Source organism: Meleagris gallopavo, chromosome 1 (assembly GCF_905368555.1).
Source record: "Meleagris gallopavo chromosome 1, MGAL_WU_HG_1.1, whole genome shotgun sequence".
NCBI lineage: Eukaryota > Metazoa > Chordata > Aves > Galliformes > Phasianidae > Meleagris > Meleagris gallopavo.
In genome coordinates this window covers 190,846,675-190,868,828 of record NC_139404.1, presented here as the reverse complement: position 1 = coordinate 190,868,828, position 22,154 = coordinate 190,846,675, and the positions used below count along the sequence as shown (strand labels likewise).

General features: G+C 42.8%; 1 protein-coding gene across 1 annotated transcript in view; it reads left to right on the top strand.

Annotated features, from left to right (window-relative positions):
• Positions 1-22,154, top strand: part of MYO7A (myosin VIIA) — a 97,389-nt gene that overhangs the window by 22,254 nt on the left and 52,981 nt on the right. The window contains exons 3-4 of the mRNA XM_019612314.3: positions 15,572-15,685; positions 16,748-16,900. Coding sequence (XP_019467859.2) covers positions 15,572-15,685; positions 16,748-16,900 — 267 coding nt within the window. The remainder of the gene's footprint in view (positions 1-15,571; positions 15,686-16,747; positions 16,901-22,154) is intronic.

The window sequence follows — 22,154 nt, the reverse complement described above, 5'->3', positions numbered from 1 at the left end:
TCGCTGGGTACAACTCTTGGAAGACATCTTGTCTTGCTCGATGGTAATTTCTGACTGTCAGAGCCCTTTAAGATGTCATTTAACTTGCTGAGACATGAGGTTTGGAGCAAGGAGAGAGAAATCCAGCCCCTTCAAGGCACATTTTTCTTTTAAGCCTTCCAACTCCCTACAGCCTGACTCTGGAGGAGTCGTGCTGTTTGTATAAGCTTTCTGTAAAGAAAATCATAGAACCTTAGAATGATTTAAATCGGAAGGGAACATTAAAGGTCATTTAGTCCAACTCCCTTGCAAAGAAGAAGGACATCTACAACTTGATCGAGTTGCATCGGATGGTACAGAGAGGTTGGAAGTCCTTCGTTTCCCCATGCTGCACCGTATCCCAGTGGTAGAAGTCAGTGTGAGGGTTGATTTGCTCTAGTCCTCAATCCTACTGCCAAGGATCTGTTTCCTGTCCACAATGAGAAGAACTAACTTCATCCCAGCAGAGTGGATAGAGCAAAGAGGACCTGTCCCTTTCCCATCCCCAACCCTGCATGCCACTTTCCTTCACACCAGATGTGTGTTACAGATGTTGCCATTTATTATTTCACCATAATCATTTTTCTCAAAAATTTTTAATGTAATTTATTAATTTTTACTTTTTGCTATTATTTATAACTGAGGTCAGTTCTCAGATGGGATATAGGAACTGGAAAACAGGGATTTGGGAAAAGGACAGAAATTTAAGGCAACAAGGCTGCCATAGAAAATATTTGTGATATGACAGCCCTGATGGATCCTGCCTTTCACGTGCTCCAGCTACAAATGACTGTGCAGCCATGGGTGACTATTCCTTCTCAATCTTCCTCTTCATGAAATTCCCCTTGTACTACTTGAAAACATATAGCAACAAGGCACTGAGAAACAAACTATCAGTGTTTCATGGGTCTGTGGTCAGAAACACATCGCTGGAATGATGCTGATGTAAGCTCGTGAAATATTTGTCCTTCCCAGTGTAAAATTCATTCCTTTTTTTCCATTAGCTGCAGCAGCATTTGTTCACACATAGTGTAGATTTCAAAGCATTCTTCATTAGAAAAGACAATATCTTAAGCCTGGCCTTCCTGCAGTCAGGTTCAAGAAGCTGTGCATGGCTCTCAGGGTCCAGGGAAAGAAAAGCAACAAGAGACCTTTCAATGGCACAAGCTGTGAAATTGAATTTCTATCTCAGAAATCAATCTGGAAGTAGAGAGAATGTCTATTGAAGTGTCATTGTACAGACAATAAAATAATTTTATTGAGTTTAAAAGTTAACTCGGAAGACAGAATTTCAGTGAGAGCATCAAAATGATGCTTTCCACATCAGTGCAATATTCTCATGAAAAGCTTTGCTGATACAAGTTTCTCAAGGCATATTAGGTTTTGCTAAACTGCATTCACTAAAAAAAGATTTTTCAGTAAGAATTTTGGGGAAGTAAATATACTTCTAGTCGTTTTACAAATGTAACCCAAAAGAGGAAGGATCTTGACCTCTATTATCAAATACCTCTATTGAGGCTTTCAGCACTGGCAAAGTGAGATGATTACACGTCTATCAGGACCTGGAAATTTACAAGTTTACACTTCTGCATTACTTTTTTTGCAACTCCTGGTATTTACAGATACTACTCAGCAGTACTGACTGGCTGGTGACGTCCCCAGGCACAGCCAGAAAGAGGGAGTTGTGCATTGACTAGTGTAATTGCCTTTTCCCTATTGACCACATCTATGTGTATCCGAATTCTGTAGACATGAGAAGGCCATATCATGAATCAGTCTTCCTCTGCTTTCTTTCCCAAATCACCCTTGCTGACATCTGCACAAGGAAAGTGGTGTAAACAGAGGAATGCTGCTGCTTGCTTGCACTGGGGAGAAGTCAATTTTCAAAGTTTACAAGGACTTAATCCTTCATTGGCAATTTCATGAAAAGAGAAAATTTTACGAGCTACAGATTTTGAGAACTTCTGTTTTTGAACAGAAATTTCCTGAGTTACAGTGTGCTAGAGTTGGGAACATACATAAAATGGCCATACTTTACAGACCAGGTCTGTCATACAGACTAGTCTGTCTCCAAAACCAACTGCTGGCAAACATCAAGGGACAAGTAAGCATATGGTGTAATTTCCTCCTAGTATTTTCCTGTCCTTCAGCTAATTTCCTAGCCTCCAACCATGAAATATCATCTCAGAGATTTCCCAAGCCTCATATGAGTTATTTATTTAGTAGTCCATCCCCAGTGCCTCTCCTTTCCAACTGTTCAGCTTCCCCTCAACCGTATAAAAACTCATTACTTCTACAGTTGCCCTATTTACCTCTATAGCTTTGTGCTGAACTCAGTTCCTTATGTCTTCATTTGGTATTCCCTTATTCTTGTGTAGGAAGAATATTTTAAAGAAGTATCTCTACAGGCTTTCCCACAACTTATATTCTACCATAAGAATCCACATGGGCCACTGGTGAAGACAGGATGCTATCCTAGCTGGATGTTGGGTGTACGTCTGCCTCACACATCCATTCACATGTCCTTCATGAACCAATTAATTTGCATCCTGAAAGCATCACTCCCTCCACGCTGTTTAAACTTTTCCTAGAATCACTTCAGTAGAACCCAGGAGAAAATGGTGTTGGCTCACTTTGTCTGCTGGAGAAGAAAAAGCCAAATGCTACTTGTCTTTAAGACTGGGAAAAGTGCCTATTTGGGATAGAACCTTGCCAGTCATTTCCACACATCTCCAAAAACATTTGTACAGCCAACATGAATGCAATGTGAGCAATTTAAATGCATCTCCTACCACCCAGCCAGTCCTTTTATTGCCAGCAACATTGCTGGCCAGTGACTCTTAAGGTCACACACTGTATTTTCATGATCTGCAAATCACTTTGTAAAGGGATTTTATTGCCCCTTAACCCCATAAAATTGCTACATTAAGTGCGAGGCAGACAGACAGCCCCTTCCTATCAAGTCGATGCTTGAAGTTAAACACTTTCATCCAGCAAAATGCAATGGAGGCAGTAACCATATTTCCATGATGATTCTCTGTCAGTCTGTTCCTTATGGATATGTAGCATAATGACTATCTCTGTGCAATAATACTTTGGCAGTCTCAAAATTAAGGTTGTATGGCAACTCCAGAGTATCTCAAAACAACTATAAAATTGGTGAGCATTTTTCACATAAATTAATTTAAGTTTATATGACGTAGGGTTTTACATGAGCATCAATCAGCTGCCTGTTGCTGCTCCAGGACCTCTAGGAAACAAGCAAACCAACAATAAAACAGAGATTTTGGTTCCAGCAGTAGACATTTAACACAATTCTTCTGTAAAGCAATGTTTCCATCCTAAACTGGATAAAATGTGAGACAACATTCCTTTGGAGGACACATACACCTATGCAGACTGTGCAGACAGAACTTTCCTTGTAATAAAATTCCCAGGAGGAAAATAGACAGTCTCTACAATATAAAAATTAGTTGCTGTTCCAAAACCATGCAAAGCTCATTTCTTTTAAGTTTCTTCCTCAGTGATCTTACCAACAACCATGCCAGCAATGTCTGTCCCATCTAGTGGACGAGGGAAAGGCTGTTGATGTAGTCTATCTAGAATTTAGTATAGTCTTTTACACTGTCTCCCACAGTATTCTCCTGGAGAATCTGGCAGCCTGTGGCCAGGACAACTATTCTCTTTGTTGGGTGCAAAACTGTCTGGATAGCCTGGTGCAGAGAATGGTGGTGACTGGAGTTAAATCCAGTAGGCAACCCATCATGAGTGGTGTTCCACAGGGGTCGGTATTCGGGCTGTTTAATATCTTTATTGATGATCTGGATAAGGGGATTGAGTGCACCCTCAGTAAGTCTGCAGATGACACCAAGTTGGGAGGAAGTGTTCGTCTATCTAAGAGTAGGAAGGCCCTACAGAGGGATCTGGACAGACTGAATCAGTGGGTGGAGGCCAACTTCAACAAGAGCAAGTGTCATGATCAGAACAACTCCATGCAATGCTACAGGATTAGGGCAGAGTGACTGGAAAGATGTGCATGGGGAAAGGATTTAGGGTTGATTGTTAACAGCAGGCTGAACATGAGCCACCAGTGTGCCCAGGTGGCTAAGAATGCCAATGGCATCCTGGCTTGTATCAGAAATAGCTGGTAGGACTAGGGTGATTGGCCCTGTGTATTTGGCACTGGTGAGGTTGTGTTACACCAAGTCCCTGGAGCGTGTTCAGAGAAGGGCAAAGAGGCTGTGAAGGGTCTGGAGCATAAGTCTTATGGGGAGCGATTGAGGTAACTGGGACTGGAGAAGAGAAGGATCATGAGAGACCTTACCACTCATTACAACTCCCTGAAATGAGGGTGTGGCAAGGTGGGGGTTGGCTTCTTACAGATAGCAGTGATAGAAGGAGATGAAATGGCCTTAAGTTGTGCCAGAGGAGGTTCAGGTTGGATATTAGGAAAATTTTCTTCTCAGAAAAATGGTAATGCATTGGCATAGGCTGCCCAGGGAGGTGGTGGAGTCACCGTTCCTGGAGGTTTTCAAGAACCATGGAGATGTGGCACTGATGGACTGGTGGGCACGGTGGGGATGGTTTGATGGTTGGACTAGATGGTCTTACACATTTTTTTCAATCTTAATGAGCCTGTGAGTCTATGATTCTATTCTTGATAATTACATGTAGGAACAAATCAAACTGTTTTGTTGTGTTTTGTTTTGAGGCAGTAGCAATTACTCAGCTTTTAATGGTTGGCGATTATTTGATGAAATTTGAGTTCTGAAGCTGACTTCTGGGTTTGTGTGTGCAAAAAGGACTGATGTTCAGAGTGGCTTCTAATCACTCTCTGAAATACAAATCTCTTAGAAATGTACCCAGCAAGCTATAAAACATCCACTGCAATCACATCCCAAGCTCTCAGGTTGAAGGCATCCACAGTGCACACCTGTACATGTGCTGGTCCAACAAAGCAACCATTCTGGTTGATTCTGACAACTGCAGCTGAAACAGTGAAAAATGGTAACAATCCCTATCTCTATTATCTTGCGCCAGGTTGGACACTTCACTTTTTCTCTGCAGACTGTGTTAGAGTTTGCCTAGCTGAAATTCCTGACTGTTTCCTTTATTTATATCAATTCCTTCATACCCTGATCACCCTAGCTGTGCTCTAGGTTTTTTACCTTTGGTCAGAATCTTTTTACACCACTGTGATGGCGTGAAATTTGGGCACCCTCTGCCATACCTCATTCTGCTTCACTTAGATCATTATTTGCACAAAAGTTGAATTAAAACTCATGGAGAAATCATCAGAAACCAAATTCTTGATGCATTTGGCAGTTCCAGAGAGTTACAGCAGATGGGGCTGGTATTTTGTTGCTGGCAGCCTGTGGAGCATACCTGTGGTTGGTCCACCGCAGCTCTCAGAGGGATTCACCATTAGCAACTGTGAAGCTCTCCAGGCCTGATGGGCAGAGGGGCCTGAAGAATCCACGAAAGTGGCTGCAATTGCAAATTTGCTCTGCTTTTCCATTTCAAGAGGGGTCTGGAGGCTTGTTCTGCAGCCATGGCACAGAGTCAACTCTGGAGTCCCCAAAACCATGAGGCAAGCCACAGAATATAGATGTTTGTGTGGGGTTTTGATAAATACTTGAGCAGTTCATTCTGTTATCATTTTCCTGGTGACAAAAATGTCTAGATTCTTCATAATTTCAAGATATTCTTGAAATAACATTTTGGAAAGGAGATTGCCATAATTGAGGCTGGTACCAAAGGGACAAAAACCAGTACCAAGATGGTTTCCATCACAAGCATTGCTAACATGATTTTTATTTTGCCATAATGCTTCATCCTACCATTCATTCTTCTCAGGAACCAGCTTTTTAAACACACTCTTGGAGCAGTCCACGTTATCTTTAGCAGTTATATCATCAGCTCTCTCAGGATGCTATTGACTGAGCTGAAAACTAACCTTCCTCCAGACCTCACAGCTTCCTCAGTAACCAAGACAACCCTCGGTGAAAAAGCAGTGCAAGTGTGTAAAAAGGGCAGTGCTGCTCAGAGCCAATATGGCAATGATAGAAAAGCAACACTGCTCCTTTTTCATTCAGTGTTTCCAAAGATGAGACATGCTATTTTAAATGCTAGAGCTTGTCTAGACATATCAATGCCACTTTGGCTAATGTAGGCCCTTAGCACAGACAGATTTCTTCTAGAAAATCTGCATTTACACAAGCACAGATTATTCCAAATGGGAGAAATATATTTTAAGGATTTCTTTACAGTATATCCATATTTTTGTTCATGTGGCAATAGATGTACAGATTAGAATAGTCCATGTCTGTTAAGTACACAAGGACTAATTGCAGACTCAGTGAGGTTGTGAAAAGGCAAGGAGGAGGGAAGGGAGAGCCTGAAGTAAAGAAATGAAAGAGGAAGAATCTTCCCAAAGCATGAAAGATAATCAGCTGCCTTCACCTGCTAAATACTCTGAAAGAGAATTTGACAGGTTGTGCATGAAAAATAAAAGAGATTTTAATCACAGATGGTGGAAAAATCCTGCTTTGTTTCCCCAGAAATAGAATCAGGTAAAACTGAATGCGTGTCTTTGTTTCTGGCTTCTTTGAACAGCCTTTCTGGGCCAGGATGATTAACACTGCTTCAAATTTAGATTTCTATGCCCAATCTTTTGTTGTTTTCTCCCCACCACCAGTGCTTTCTATTCTTTCCCCGCTCCCTCACTGGGGTTTACTGCCCAATGAGCCATTCAGAGGCTAGCGCAGGAATATGCTTTGCAAAAAACCTGTGAAAATGATGCTGCTGGGTTAATTCCCTGAGCCAGCACACTTCGGAATCAAACCAAAACCAAAGAAAGGGACAGGACCAGGCAGCCTGGCTGTATTTTCCTGCCACGGGGACTTTCTGGAACAAGCAACCTTCCTGAATTATGCTTAGTCCCACCTCCCTAAAGCTTGCCACAGAGAATGACATGATATAGGAAAGACATAAAGCTATTAGAGAGTATCCAAAGGAGGGCTACAGGGACAGGGAAGGGCCTGGAGGAGAAGAGGTGGGAGGAACAGCTGAGCACCCTTGGTTTGTTCAGTCCAAAGCAGAGGAGGCTGAGGGAGGCCTCATGGAGGCCTACAGCTCATCATGGTGGCTGCAGCTCCTCACAGAGGGGCAGCGCTGATCTCTGCTCTCTGGTGACAGACCAGACAGAAGGGAACAACATGGAGCTGTGTCAGGGGAGGGTCAGGGTGTGAGGAAAAGGCTGTGCCCTAGTGGGCAGTGGACACAGACCTGAGCTGACGGAGCCCAGGGTGCATTGGGACAGCGCTCTCAGACACTGGGTTTGGGTTTGGGCAGTGCTGTGTGGGGGCAGGGGTTGGACTCGGTGATCCTTGTGGGTCCCTTCCAATTCAGGATATTCTGCATTCTTAGATTCCATGCTTCTATTCCTCCTGTTTTGATTTCCCTCCTTTCTGGCTTGCTAGATTTGTATTCCTACGATTGCTCTGCTGTCTTGCTTTGGATGCCTTCTATTTACATTTAGGAGAGTGCCCAGCTTTGGGGCTCAAAAGCTCAGTCGTCATTTCCTGTTCCACTTCTGCATCTTATCAGATTTTGCAGCCCCATCCCAGGGCAGTGGCCATCAGCTTTTTGTGTGAGACCTCACCAGCTCTGCATTGGCACAGCATAATCTTCTTGCAACGTCAACGGATTGAGGATGGATTCTCCATGTCTTCCACGTCAATAATGCTGCTCCCCATCAAATAGGAGTCACGGATTAAATTCTCTATCTCCGTGTTTGTCTGCCTGCTTAAAACCCACTCCTGAGCCAAGAAGTCCCAAACAGTCAACAACAAGCTTCTTGCCAAAACCCAGGAATGAAGGCAGGAACCTTGCACCTCCAGTCAAATGCATTATTTTTGCCCCTTTGAACCAAATAGGTGAATGCTGGGACTGGTGCCATGTTTTGCAGGTTGGTTTTTTCTCTGCTCTCAGTATTGAAATTACAGGCTGAGTGAGCAGTGCATTGATTATTGAATTATTTAACGATCCTTCCTGTGTCTCTGCCTGTGTTTCAGAGAGCCTGTGGATGCAGTGTGTTACCTTGGCTGACAGCTGGTGCCTGATGCACTATGAGAAAATGGGAAGAAAATATTACTTATTTATGAAAGAGCAGCAGCGAAATTATTAGGGTGGCTGATTATCAGTGTGTGTGTCTCTTGCACCATGTTTTTTTGTTAAGTAGAAATTCAAGATTTTTTCTCTCCTTCCCAGAGATGCTGATGGCAGTTTTGCAGATAAAGATGAGTGCAAAGAATAGAGATGAGCACTCCCAGTTCTCCCCTGGGTGGCACAGCTGTAGATCCAGGAGTAGACCCATTAAAGTGAGCAGCATATGGCCGAGTAATCAAGAGCTGAATTGAATCAGACAGGTGATATCTGGAGGTGATGACAGGTGTTTTTAGCAGAGTACAGACTTTGTGCTGCCCAAAGGATACTATCATAATGTCCTATGATGCACCAACACATTTGGACATCAATCTGCTTTCCACGTGACACTGAAATTGGGAGATGGGGGAATGCATATATTTGCATCTGCGTGCGCTAAGGAATTTCTTCCTGACAAGCAGTAAGGAAATAAAATGCTCAGCTTGGACCAAGTTCTACAAACACCTGGGTACATGACTGTGCCCATTTCCAAAAAAAAAAAAAAGAAAAAGGGACTGTTTTCCATCAAGTCTCAGAGGCACTGCTCACAGACCACATTTGGCACACACTGTGTATTGACAGTCATTCTACAGCGTATCATCTTTGTTATATTAAAAAAAGTACTTTTTCTCAAAGAGAATCAGTGAAGAATTGCTGACTTGAGTCTGCAGGCAGCTTCAGCCAACCAGTGATTTTCCATGCCTATTATTAGTTTAAGCAAAGAGCAGCCTTGGGACCTTTCACTGTCTGTGTCAGGGATAGGAGCCACCACACCTAACTTTGGGCAGGCTTCTGCCTCCAAACTTCACGCACTCCAGTGTCAGCTGACCTAGTTTAAATAACTTTAAGTAACTTTAGAAATGCTGCTTTCTCTCCATTGATTATAGCAGAGATCTGGATATCTTGAGCATATAGGTTAGAGGAGTCCCACCCAGTGTGTTTCACTGATTAACTCAGCTTTTCAGTGACAGTTTCAAATAACCAGCTGAAGGACACTTCCTAAGCCCTAGCAGCATCTGGTATGTTTTCTTTGGGCCTCGAAACCACATTGGTGCAAATCAAACCCAAGCTATTATGAAATCCACCTGTTTTGAGGGCAGCTCTTGCAGGTGGAATTCTCCTTTTTGTTTCCAGCAGTGAGGCTCACACCATCACCACAGCAGGGCTTAATGAGAGCTCAGGTCTCAGGAGCAGCAAGAAGCTATTCCCTGTGTTACACTGATTCCTTAGGATGAGAGTTTTTCCCTCACTGTGTGCTGCTCTCAGCTGGACCTGCTGCTGCAGAGATGTAGCAAATCATCAGATCAGGGTCCAGCATGGCTCTTTGGGCTCGTGCTTCTGTTTCTGCAGTGATGAGCTAATGTTACCCTGGAGAGCTGTAATCTAAACCGGGTGGCATTGCTGACAAGCTGCCAGCCAGCTCAAGGTTTGTTTTCCTCCCCTGTGTCCCTCCTCTTCTCTTCCTAGGCATGTTTGTTTGTTTCCCATGTAAGGTGTAGCACGTTCTCTTAGATAAAGAATGCTGATAGGAGGATTTTGCTATTGCTCTGCCTCTTGGTGCACGCAGAAGGGAGGCTGATTTCTAAGCTGGGCCATCCCTTCTGTGGAATGGGATTTCCCATTTCCAGGAGGCAGCATGCTTGGACTATTCAGGCTATGTTGTGCTAACCACAGATGCCTCTGACTGAGATATGTGGCTCTAACAAGTCCCTGGAAACCTCCTGCTAGCAGGGGAATTATGTGAAAAATATACAGTAGAAATATGTGGAATTTCAAATCTTCAGCAGCCCAAGGGAAAGCTGAGCACACTGCAGGGACTGGTCCCAGCCCTCTGGACTCCGTTTTCTGCTTTGTTCAAAGGATAACCTGAGGCAAATCCCTTAGTTTAGTCTTTGGCAGCACATGCTGATAAGCAGCCTCAGAAATGTGGTAGAGGGCACAGCTGATCAATGGTCACAATGTCTGAGCTAATACTGAGTGTGATAAATTTGTAGGCTGTTTTTTCTTAGTTTTGCAGTTCATACATTGCTCCTCTCACAGCAGCATAGTAATGAGGAAAGGTAAGCTAATGAGTAAGGAATATTTGTAGGACTCAGCTCAACTCCAAAGAGCTCATCCTATGGTTCCTTTATACATATTTATTCAATCTTTCCTTTCATATGGACATTCCCATTGATTATTGGTTTTGACTGAGCATCTATCTTGTACTTTCTAGGTAAGTATAAATGAGCACTGTGTGTTCAGGTCATGATGGAGGTGGACATCTCCCATGAGGATGTCACATTTGACCTGTCTTCTCCCCACATTACTATTCCATCTTATGTACAATTTTGTTTGCTCTTTTGACGGACTGTAGACATCCTCAATCTCTTACCTGGCTTTGTATCTTTGAAACTCAACCTATTCGTTATATTTACGCAGCTACTAGACTTAAACATTTTATAGAATCATTTGAGTTGGAAGAGACCTATAAGGGACATCTAGTCCAACTCCCCAGCAACGAACAGGGACGTCTCCATCAGGTGCTTATAGTCCAGTCCAGCCTGACTTTGAATGTCTTATTTTCCAGGACTTAAACTTACAAAGTTGTTAATTCATCATCTTCTCCTTAGGCTAGGACTGTTTCACTGATGTCACTGCAGCTCTCAGATGAGCAGAATTAGCATGGTAGAAGTTTAGTATATTCATCATCTACAGATGTTCATGGTGACTGTGTCCTATCAGAAGATTTATAAAGCCTTCTTTCCCTCCTCTAAAGATTGATAAAAATATATAAAAATATATCTTTTGTGTCATGGGCAAATGGCTCCAAAACCCTGTGGAATCAAGGCTTCACTAGAATTTTGTATTAAAATGTTAATAAATGAGAATGGCATAGAAACTTTAGCAGCTTCCTGTCCAGCCATGTATTTTCTGATCTGTGCAAATCATGCTGAGCTAAGCTCTAAATTTCTGTAGAAGATACTGTGCTCCATCTAGAGAACAGTTTTTCTACACAGAAGGAGGGATTCAAGGAAAGCGTCTGTAGAGAGAGCTATAGAGTAGGTGCAACATTCTTATCTCCATGGTCCCCATGTTTAGCACATTTTTGTTCACAGCCCAGGTGTTTCTCTCAGAGGTTGTGCTGCTCCAAACACCATCCACTCAATTATTTAAAATTCAGTTGCTATGGATCTACCCAAGGTGATCAGTTTAAAGAAAATGCAGATGGCCTCTGGTTTTGAGTTCCCGCTGCGCTTTGGTTAATTTGGTATGTAAAGGTATTAGGTTAATTAAATGCCATGTGTTGCATGGAGACTGACTGCATTTGTGGATTAATCGACACCCAAGTGTGTTCTGTGCTGGATGTCTCAAACTGGCAGCATTTTTTTTTCACTAAGAAAGTAAAGAACCGAAGAGAAGTCAAGGGGAAATGAAGAGTTTTTCTGTTAATCTTGCAGTTGTTTCTCTGGGACTGGTGTTTGCAGTGTCCTTCAGATCTCCAACTAAGTTTCACTCTTTACCGGAGAGACTGGAAGAATTTAAGTGAAGAGAAGCAAAGTTGTTCACTTTGCTTTGAGGATCCCACAATATCGAGTTGTACAGGGCGAATATGACTGGCGGATGGAAGTTTTTATATTAGAAGATCTTTACCAAAAGCCAGATTGTGAATGAGGTCAGTGGGTGCCTTACATGCAGCAGGCATGGCCATGCCAAAGGTCTGAAGCAAACTGGCCACGTCTCTCTGGCATTCATGGTGGAAAAAGTATAGAAGACAGAGGGCGGCAAACACAGCTGCAAGATTTTGGAAATGCTGAAGAGAAAGAAAGTTGTCTTCATGCAGCCATGTGCTGAGGTGGTGGAAGATCAGGACAGAGACCAGGGCAAATGGACACTGCTCCGCAACGTCAATCAGGCCCTGAAGCCCACGACTATTCTAGCGGTAAGATAGGGGGTCCCAGGCTACTAGCATGGCTGGGAGCTTTCAAGCTACTTTGAACAATAGATCTCTCTGTCTGATTACATCCTTCAGCTTCTCTCACCTTCCTCCTGAGTCTTTGAGGGCCCCCATCCCAGGTGCTGTTGTTCCCATGGTGCAGCCTTGTTGTCCTTGCACTTGGAAGCCCCTCCTAAAGATCCTCTTTATTAATTGAGCTGATCTCTGGGTGCGCCCATCATGGTGCTCCCTCCTCTTGCCCCACTCTTTGACTGTTATTGCCCTTAGGTTATGAGGTCCCAAGGGCAGAGTCCACCACAGAGCCTTTGGAAAGGCTCTAGCACCTCATGGCTGCTTTGGGGAGGAATAGTTGGAACATGGGACACGGTTCAGTGGGCAATATTGGTGATACATGGATGCTTGGACTAAATGATCTTTGAGGTCTTTTCCAGCCTTAATGGCTCCATGATTCTGAGACTCTATGTCAACACTGCAAAGTACTTGGTGGTATTCTCACTCTTCTGTTGCTTGTTTTGGAAAATGAACATTACTCCAGGCATGAGGGAGGTTATGCAACTTAAAGGCCAGTCCACTGGAGCTGATAAATGCATGAATCACCCTGATATGCCCTGAAATCCCCAATATATTTGCTGTTATTTGGGCTGATCCAAAAGTGACTGCATTAGTGGAAGAAATGTCAACTGACTTCCATGGGTTTTACATAAAATTCATTAAAGTGGAGGAAGGAAGTAGGTCGGCAGTCTTAAAAGTGATGTTATTTTTTAACCCAACCGAACCTTCCTGAGCTTACCAGCTTAGCCCATCCCATAAGACTTGTGTTGATTTTTTTTCCATCAGTATTAAGAATGGCATTAAAATGTGGTTAGAAAGAATATTTTGAGGGGACAAGCAGCCTGTGCATTAGGTAGTCAGAGCACGGGAGTTGTCCTAGTGGTAGTACAGGATCAATTTACCTTGGCGATAGCAGACTGCCTTTTTATCTCAGTTGTGTAACAGAATGTATGAAACAGGCTGCCTTTACAGCTATTTATTTACTTATTTATTTATTTTAAGGGAAAAAAAGCAATGTTACAATTTTTTGTTTTCTTGATCTAGAGCAATTTTTACTCAGCTGATGAGGTGTCAGAAGGGCTTTCTGCTGAGCAGGGACTGAACTCCCCAGCTCTGCTCTTGCTGATACCTTGATCAAGTTACCTACCTTGTGCATGAATTTGCCCAGCTTTGCAGGTGAGATAATACTGCTGAGCACTCTGAAATGCTTTCAGAGTCTTGGATCAAAGGAACTAAGAAATAAATATTAATATAAACTGATTTATAATGTATGTGTGCATGACACTGCTTTCATATGTGTGGGTTCTTTTCCCTTTTAACCAAGTTATGGGATGTGAGATAAGGCAGTTAATGAGAAAAAGATCAGATTATATTTGTTACAAGTTGCGTGAAGATATTTATTGAAATGCTGTAGCAGGACTTTCTGAGCAAAAGGAAACACAAAGAATCAGATCCTCACTGCATGTAAGCAGTGTGACTGTTAATATCCAGGTGAAGCCTAGCAATCATCTTCCGAGGGTAGGAACCACCTCACAATGTCTTTGAATCATTGTGTGTATCATTTCTCTAGGTGTCAATCCTTGGGTGTAACCTGACATCACTGTGACAGATGTGTAGTCTGGGTAGTGGCAGGCAATCCTATCTGCAGCAGTGGTATGGAACTAGATGATTGTTGAAGTCTCTTCCAACCCAAGCCAATCTATGATTCTAAGATTTAGGATAAAGTTTTTTCACGCAGAGGATGGTGACACACTGGAACAGGTTGCCCAGAGAGGTTGTAGATGCCCCATCCCTGGAGGCATTCAAGGCCAGGCTGGATGTGGCTCTGGGCAGCCTGGTCTGGTGGTTGGCAACCCGGCACATTGCAGAGGGGGTTGAAACTAGATGATCTTTGAGGTCCTTTTCAACCCAGGCCATTCTATGTTGAAGTCTCTCTGAGCAAGTATATGTTGGAACATGTTTCATGTTGCTATATGTCTCCAATTCCCACTGCCTGAAGCGGAGTTGAAGGTTGCTCATCAAATCATGGGGTCAAACAGAATCTAAAAGCACTCTGTCCACATAAATGGTCAATAGTGGCTGTTGAGAAAAGAGGTTATAACAGTGCACATTCAAAGTGATCCTTTCTGTTGTTTGCACTCCTCTTTCCCAGCAATTTTTCAGGACTTCAGAAAATAGATACTGTATTTCCACCATGCTTCATAGGTACCAATGGAGCTGGCCTGCAGGAATGTGGCATTAGATGGGAATCTTGATCTTACAAATTCACAATGTCAAACCCAGTTGCATAAAAAAGTACATTTTGGTGGTAATGAGAAGACAGTTGCACTAGATGATCTTATAGGTCATTTCCAACCTTGTGATTCTATGATTCTGTGATTTTCTTGGTTGTTGCAAAGATTACTGATGACAGCTGAGATGGAAAACTGATGATAAATGAGGTCAGATATTAGGAGAAATTTCTTCTCAGAAAAAGTGGTAATGCATTGGAATAGGCTGCCCGTGGAAGTGGTGGAGTCGCTGTCCCTGGAGGTGTTCAGGAACTGTGGGGATGTGGCACTAAAAGGACATAGTCAGTGGGCATGGTGGGGATGGGTTGGAGATGGGCTTGGGCTTGGGAATCTTAGAGGTCTTTTCCAAGTTTTATGATCCTATGATAATTTAACTAAGTAGCTCCCAAATGTAGGGCCTCATTCCATTGACGTGTAATTTTGCCTTGTTTCAAAGAGTCCTGTTTGGGATTTTAGTTTTGGGTTATTTTTGGTTTTGCTTTTTGCATTGCGGAAAAAAAAAACCACGATGGAAACCTTTTTTTGCATTCATTTAATATCCACAAAGCTGATGAGCAGATAGTCCCTGCCCAGCAGAACTGACAGAGGTTTATATGATGACCAATGGCACTATGGGTGGGTAGGGATGGATAAAGGTTAACTTTATATTCTGTCTTCCAAAACAAAAACAAGTTCTCAAATGAAGCAAGACATTTCTGAAACACACAAAAGGACACAGATTGTCATGCTATCTGTCACTAAACTTCTCCTTTGAGATTGTGGTTGCCAACGTTTTTGCACAGCTTCAGGAAGCAGCCAGACACACGCACAGTAGACAAAAAATACTGAGAAGTATTCATGCAAAGAGCACACCTACAAATTTCTGTAACTGGAAGACCTCCTAGGGAAGTGTTCCTACCTCCATCCCTACTCCCAGAACCCATCTGTGAAAAATGGATGACACATGGTTTGCAAAGAAAGCCATTTGACTTGTACCAATGTCTTGGGTAGGAAACTTCAGGACCTTCTCTCCCAAGAGATTCTGAGCCTTCTGCAGCACTAGGTGTAACAGTCTTCTCTTTGTTTGCAGGGGGATTATGTGTGGATGGACCTCAAAACCGGTCGGGAATTCGATGTCCCCATTGGAGCGGTGGTTAAACTGTGCGACTCTGGACAGATCCAAGTCGTGGATGATGAAGGCAACGTAAGTGTAAAGGGTTGTGATTGCTCTTCAGCTCTGTAACTGTTGTGGGCACAGGCCCCAGGTAGGATTAAATGCATGAACTTAGGTTGTATTTGAAAGCCAAACTTGATTTGAATCTGATTAAAAGTAATGGGATTCTCTCCATTAATATCAGTAGATATTAGAACTGGGCCATGGCTCCAGCAGCAGTCCCACCTCTGAACCAAACTCCTGCCAAATGGAGACAGCACAACACTCCAATTCAAACACAGTTAATAGATCTAATTTTGCTCATTCCCAGTGTTTCCAGAAATTTGAGGAAAAGGGTTTTTAACAGGAGATTCCTGATGACTTTATCAGAGGCTTCTCATGTGTCCTTGGAAATAACTGTAAAAGGAAGATAACATTGTGTCTCTACCTTTGTGGCTGTACTGGGAGTGAAATAGTGAGAAGCTTCTCCAGTGCAACGATGACTCAGTCTGTTTTAAGGGAACATCTATATTACAAGCAGAGAGTGACCTTAGGATGTTTCTCGTCCTTTATCTCTTTTGATAAACCTTGGTTCAGTTGGATCCTCGTGTCCGGTTTGTAGTGACTTTTGAATTCCTTTAGAATTGATCAGCCTAAATAAAATTCCACCAATAGATCTGTAATTTACCACCTCGTGCATCTCTCTTTGCTTTTTTAAATTATCTTTTCTATTCCTAACAATGTTTTGCAGCAAAGGGCTAACCAGTGATGTGGAAATGTGGTTCTTTGAAAGGAAGAACAAATTGTTATTTGTTAAAAACACCTTTGACCTGCTGGATATCCATGCTGCCCCAGATTATGCTCATGCCAAGATGGCTAATGTCTCATGTCTCTTGCCACTCTAGTAAACCAGAAGATGTTTTCCTCCTTCTGCTATGAATCTCTCAAATGACTCCCTGACATGTCTCAGTGATAGAAGCTATGGTCTGTGTGCTATTGCTCTCCCATGCATGCTCTTCTACTTGGTCCTTCTGCCTAGGGGGGACTGTTTATGCCCCTTGCTCTAGTGGTTTTCCATTTGACTTATCTTTTCCCGCCCTATTCTCTTCCCAGGAGCACTGGATTTCCCCACAGAATGCCAGCCACATCAAACCCATGCACCCCACCTCCATCCACGGAGTGGAGGACATGATCCGGTTGGGGGACCTGAATGAGGCAGGAATCCTTAGGAACCTGCTCATCCGCTACCGGGAGCATCTCATCTACGTGAGTATTTACCGCATCCCCATCTACTACTCTGCACTGTATTTCCAGCTCTCCTTAGCTCTTGGAAACCCACTTAGGTTTTTTTCCCTGATTTCTGGATTTCTAGGACCCAAATAGTTGAGTGTATCTGTGCTAGTATGTTCTTCTGTGGGAAAAATCATTGCAAAGTTTACAGTTGCCCCAGGAGAAGCTGGAGACCCTATTACATGTAATGAGCAAAGTCCCGGTCACCTCTCTACACAGCCCCGTTGAAGTTTTTAGAACACATGTCAAGTTTATGCACATACAGTAAGCAGTTTAACCCAGGCCACGTGCAGGGTGTAGTAACCATAAAGAAAAAAGACTTTGGTAACTATAAGCTGGATGTGGCCTTTCTGCATTCCCCCACTGAACTGTTAAGTCATTCAACACAAGTGGGTGAAAAGAGCTATTGCTAGAGGTACAAGGGCTGGAGAAAGGATGAAAAGATGCACATAGGAATAACCAGGTACTATAAAGTGAGCAGCTCAGAGAAGAGCTCCAAAGTACCTGCCCCATCTGTGTTTATAACCTCTGAGATCCTGACAGCTGAACTTTTAGGACAGTAGTATCTCTCCTTAGGTTAGCTTGGTCATGTAACAACCAGTGGGCCCACTGCAGCTTTTCCAACCCAAACAGGCATCCAGAAATCAAGGGTTTTACAGGGAGCCAGCAGGAACTAAGCCACTCTTCTGTGACAGCGCCTCAAAAACCAAATGGGAAAACAGTCAGCATTCTAGTCTCTGAGTTGTTTTTTTTTCAGTATGCTATATACTGGATAGTCTGGTGCACATTCTGGTGACAGAAGAGAGGAAAGTGTGTGCTTGCCACTAGTAAATTAACTAAAACAACCTATGTAATATGATATTATTGCTGGGTATTTCTCCCATGCTACAGCTTTCTGCCACTCAGGTGAGTACCTGCTGTGCCTCTGAAGGCCTTCTCATGGCAACCTGGAGATCTACTTTTTAAAAGGCTCTAGAGATTACTAGCTTTTGAGGCCAGAGGGAATTGCAATGAATTCTGATCTGCTAGACAGCATAAACTAACAGACCATATCCTTGATTTTCTGTATCAAATCTGTTTGTTCTGCTTGTTGTCCAGTGCCTTTTGAAAGGATGGTTTTGGATTAGAGCTGGGAGTGATGGAGAACACATCACCCTGTTACAAAGGCTGTTGAAATGGTTGACCACCTATTCTCTCATCCTGACTCTACAAAATACATTCTTTCTTTCACAGATGAATTTCAGTTCTAGAGGAAGAGGACAAAGCTACTAAAAAGACATTCCTACATTCCCAGAACTGGAAGAAATATAGATTCCCAAGCGCCTCTCTCACTAAAGCACCTTGTTTGGTGCCTTAAGTTGTCAGTTTAGAGAAAAAGGCATAATGAGAAAATAATTCAGATGTTAGATGAGCAGAGTTACTCCCTGGAGCTCTTGTTAGGGGAGCTCAGCCATTTATAATGACAAAATAGCAAAAGTTAACGGGGCCAAATTTGTAGCTGAAGTGTTATCTCTGTGTGCACTGAGCACCCATGATAGTCACCAAAGGTATTATTGCAGCCAACAGATCCAAGACTGCCTTTTGGCCGTCTAGACGTGGGTATCTGGTGGATGAGGTGAATTGCTTTAGAGCTGGCTGGGGCTCAGATATCCTTGACAACATTATGTTGGAAGGAAAGTTAGGGTTGGACGTCTACAGTCCAAATTCCAGCTAAGCACCTGTCCAGTTTCAAAGTTTGATGTCATACTCATGTGAATAACTGAATTCAGGCAACCTGGATGCCATCCAAGATATACAGGTAGCCAATAGTTTGAGGTGACTGGCTCGTTCAGAGAACAGGCTTTTCATATCTGCTCAGCATTACCCCTTCTGTTTGTGGACACTCTGCAGTGGTACCAAGGGAAATCCCATGTGTCTCTCTGTTGTTGAGAAATTTGGGATCGTGCAGGATATTTTTTCAGTGGTGTCTGTGTATCTCTCCTGGGGGTCCCTAAGCCATCAGGCAAATGTCTGTTGCCTTGCTAAGTGAAGTCCTTGGATAAGATTTCACATGTACAATACCAGACTGTCCACAGATAAAAGCTTCTCCTGCACAAAAGCTCTGCCTCTGAGCTCCCTCACTAAGCCATTCACAGGCATGCAGGGAGATTATGAACATGAATGAATGATGTTTGGCAGAGTCATGCTAACAAGTGCTAATGCAAAGGGCAGCTGTTAACCCAGAGGTGAGATTGGGCAGTGATATGGGTTGAGTAATCCATGAACAGTATGGTTTCTCCATGTGTTGAGTCTGATGGTGTCAGAGCTGGCTATACTGCAGGGCTGCTGAGTAAGGGGTGGCCATTTGCCCTGATCTAATTGTAAATGATCATTCCACCTGCCTTCACAGCACCAGGTAAACACTGCCTGGAGCATCTGATTTTAGGCTGCATCCAGAGCTTGAGTTTCACAGCTCTTTGGTTTTCTGAGACTAAGGTATATTTGGTTGTTATCTTTGCAGTATGTCACACAAGTACATCCTTGGAGAAGAGCAGCTTAAAGGAGCTCATTTTCTCATCAAATAATTTTAGCAGGTGATTCTCTACTAGGTTCCTTTGTTACAACCTATTCATAGAATAATAGAATGATCTTCATAGAATCACAAAATGATTGTATGATAAAATGGATATGTTGTATTCATAGAATATAATGGAATCTGTATAGAACAATAGAACCCACACCTTGGGCTAGTCCTGCTCCATACAGTAAATACACATACACTTGCATTTGCATCAGAGAAGCCCCAAGTTACTGTGCTTTGATTACTTCACATTACTAATGGCTTTGAAGTGGCAGCATGTGATCCTGGACACCATAGAGCAGCTAGGTAATATCAGTATCAGAATGACACTGAGAATCATAGAATCATTTGAATTGGAAGGGTCCCTTGAAGGTCATCTAGTCCAACTCCCCTGCAATGAACAGGGAATGACATAGAGCATGTAGCTTGATAGAGATATACACAAACCAACCCTGTCTCTGTGAGTGTTATTACAGGGTCAGGAATTCAACTTTAGATCTTCATCTTTTAAGAGTGGAGACACTAGCAGGAGAACATTTGTAATGAGCATGGTAAATGTTGATGGCAGTTTTGCAAAGCCAAGAAGTGTAGGGATACCCAGTTCTATGAAGTGTTGGGGTTCTTTGGTGGTGCTTTGATTGGTTGGTCGTTGGTTTTATTTCTGAGGTATAATTTGTATTGACTCAAAGTTTGGTGACTTTGCCTTCACTATTTGAAAGAATTTCTGAGCCTCCTGAGTGAAGGGTAACTTTTCCAATAGGTCTTCAGCCCTTCTTGTTTCAGCATCTCCATAGCTTTGTATAAGGTATAATTCTGCTCTAATAAAATATAATTTTCCTTTTTCTCCTCCCTCACATTTTATTCATAAGACAAACTGCGGCGGGAGGGTAAGTAATGACTCTTGGAGATGTCATTTGTAATCATTCTTATGCCCATCCATTGGATCAGTTGTTTCTGTTCTGTTGCATTTTCATTTAATTTGCACTATTCATTGCTGCTGCTTCACAAATGCATTGAGAGCATCATCCCATTTTCTGCAGAGCTTGGCCCTCATGGTGAAGTTGTGACCTTCCCAAACCTATAAAGTCCCCAGTCTGTCAATGCAGTATTGCATGATTAAAGTTTAAATGCTTCTCAGTAATTATCTCAGCTTGCAGGAAAAACAAAACAAAACAAAAAAAAACAAATGTAAAAAACTTCTACAAGGGTGTTTTTGCCTGAGGTTTGGTTTGTACACAGTGGGGGAAACCATGCTGAATAGCAAGGTTATTTGGTGGGGAGTTTGGACTTCGAGTAAGGTTAAATCTCTTTATCTAGAGATGAAAGCCATGTCTGCTGTTGCTTTCTTATTGACAAAATGTAGCAAAGTTTGGTAGAGCTTTAACCCCATAGAAATCCAGATGAAGTCAGCCACAGTACTCTGAGCAGTGAGAGAAGCAGGCTCAGAAAGGATTTTGTTTTGGGCTACTTAAGATGTAGGTCATGCAGGCTGTAATGAATTTGAGTTGTGGTTTGATGTAAGTGGTCCGCTACAGCAGAGCCTCTTCCTATCAGCAACACTTGATTTTCCTGACACAGAATGGCTTTGCTCTCACCCAGCAATAGAAACCAAAGAGATAATACTTCCTTGGAGGTGCCCTTTGGCCCGTCATCAGCAAAGCAGACAAAGTTTTTCATGAGAAGTGGGCAAACTGTGAACATTCATCAACTAGGAATGACCTAGGAAAGCAAGCAATAGAACGGGGGTTTGTGCTGACAAAGTATTTTGTAGATCACAAGGGAAGGGTCAACAAGAGCATCCAGGAAGTGCATTCCTGCAACTAATGGTTAACTCCTTTCATAAGCTTGCTGGCTGTGTTTGGGGTAGGTCAGACCAATGTGGTTGAAACACAGAGATTTCAGAAATCTCTGCAAAGTGTCAATCTTTTTGAGAAGATGCTCAAGGAAGATTAGAAATACTCCTCAAATTAACCTGGTAATGAATGAAGAGGAAAACAGTGTTCCAAGTCTCTCACCCAGTGCTGGAAGGAAACTCAAGTGGCAACCGTGGTATCATAAAGCCATCCAGAAATTGAGCTCAATCCTTCTCTGAATGTTAAATTTACCTTCTCTGTCACTGCAGAAGGCTGCTCAGGGACTTTGGCGCTTCCCTACTTCAGTAGCTTATTCTAACACACAGTCTAAGTTATTTCACAGCCAATTTCCACCCTTTGTATTTGTGACAGCTTCGTCCTTGAGCTTCAAGAGCTTTTCTCCTTTCCTGACATTTAATCTACTATTACAGAGAAGACCACAACTTTCTCTATTAGTTGCTTCTATAAATTCAAATCTCACCTGGGCTGAACAGAAACCTGCTCTCTGGTGTTGCCCATGGGGCCACAATGTGCCAGCCCCTAAGGGCTTTCAGCATCCCTAATGCAGAACACAACTGCCACCTACCGGCTCTCTTTCAAGGAGCTGGAGCAGGAGGGAAGTGCGTACTTAATAAAAAAATTATCACCTATCTCCACTGAAGCCCATTCTTTCACGGTTTAGGGATAACAAGTTTTGATGGGAGAAGCTCATCCTGAGGCTGTGTTGTCTTCAAGCTACGTAAGCATCCTTGCCTGAGACACGTTGGTTCTTTGCTCCAAAGGCTTGTTTTTGGTTTTAGGTCATGCAGCTGAAACG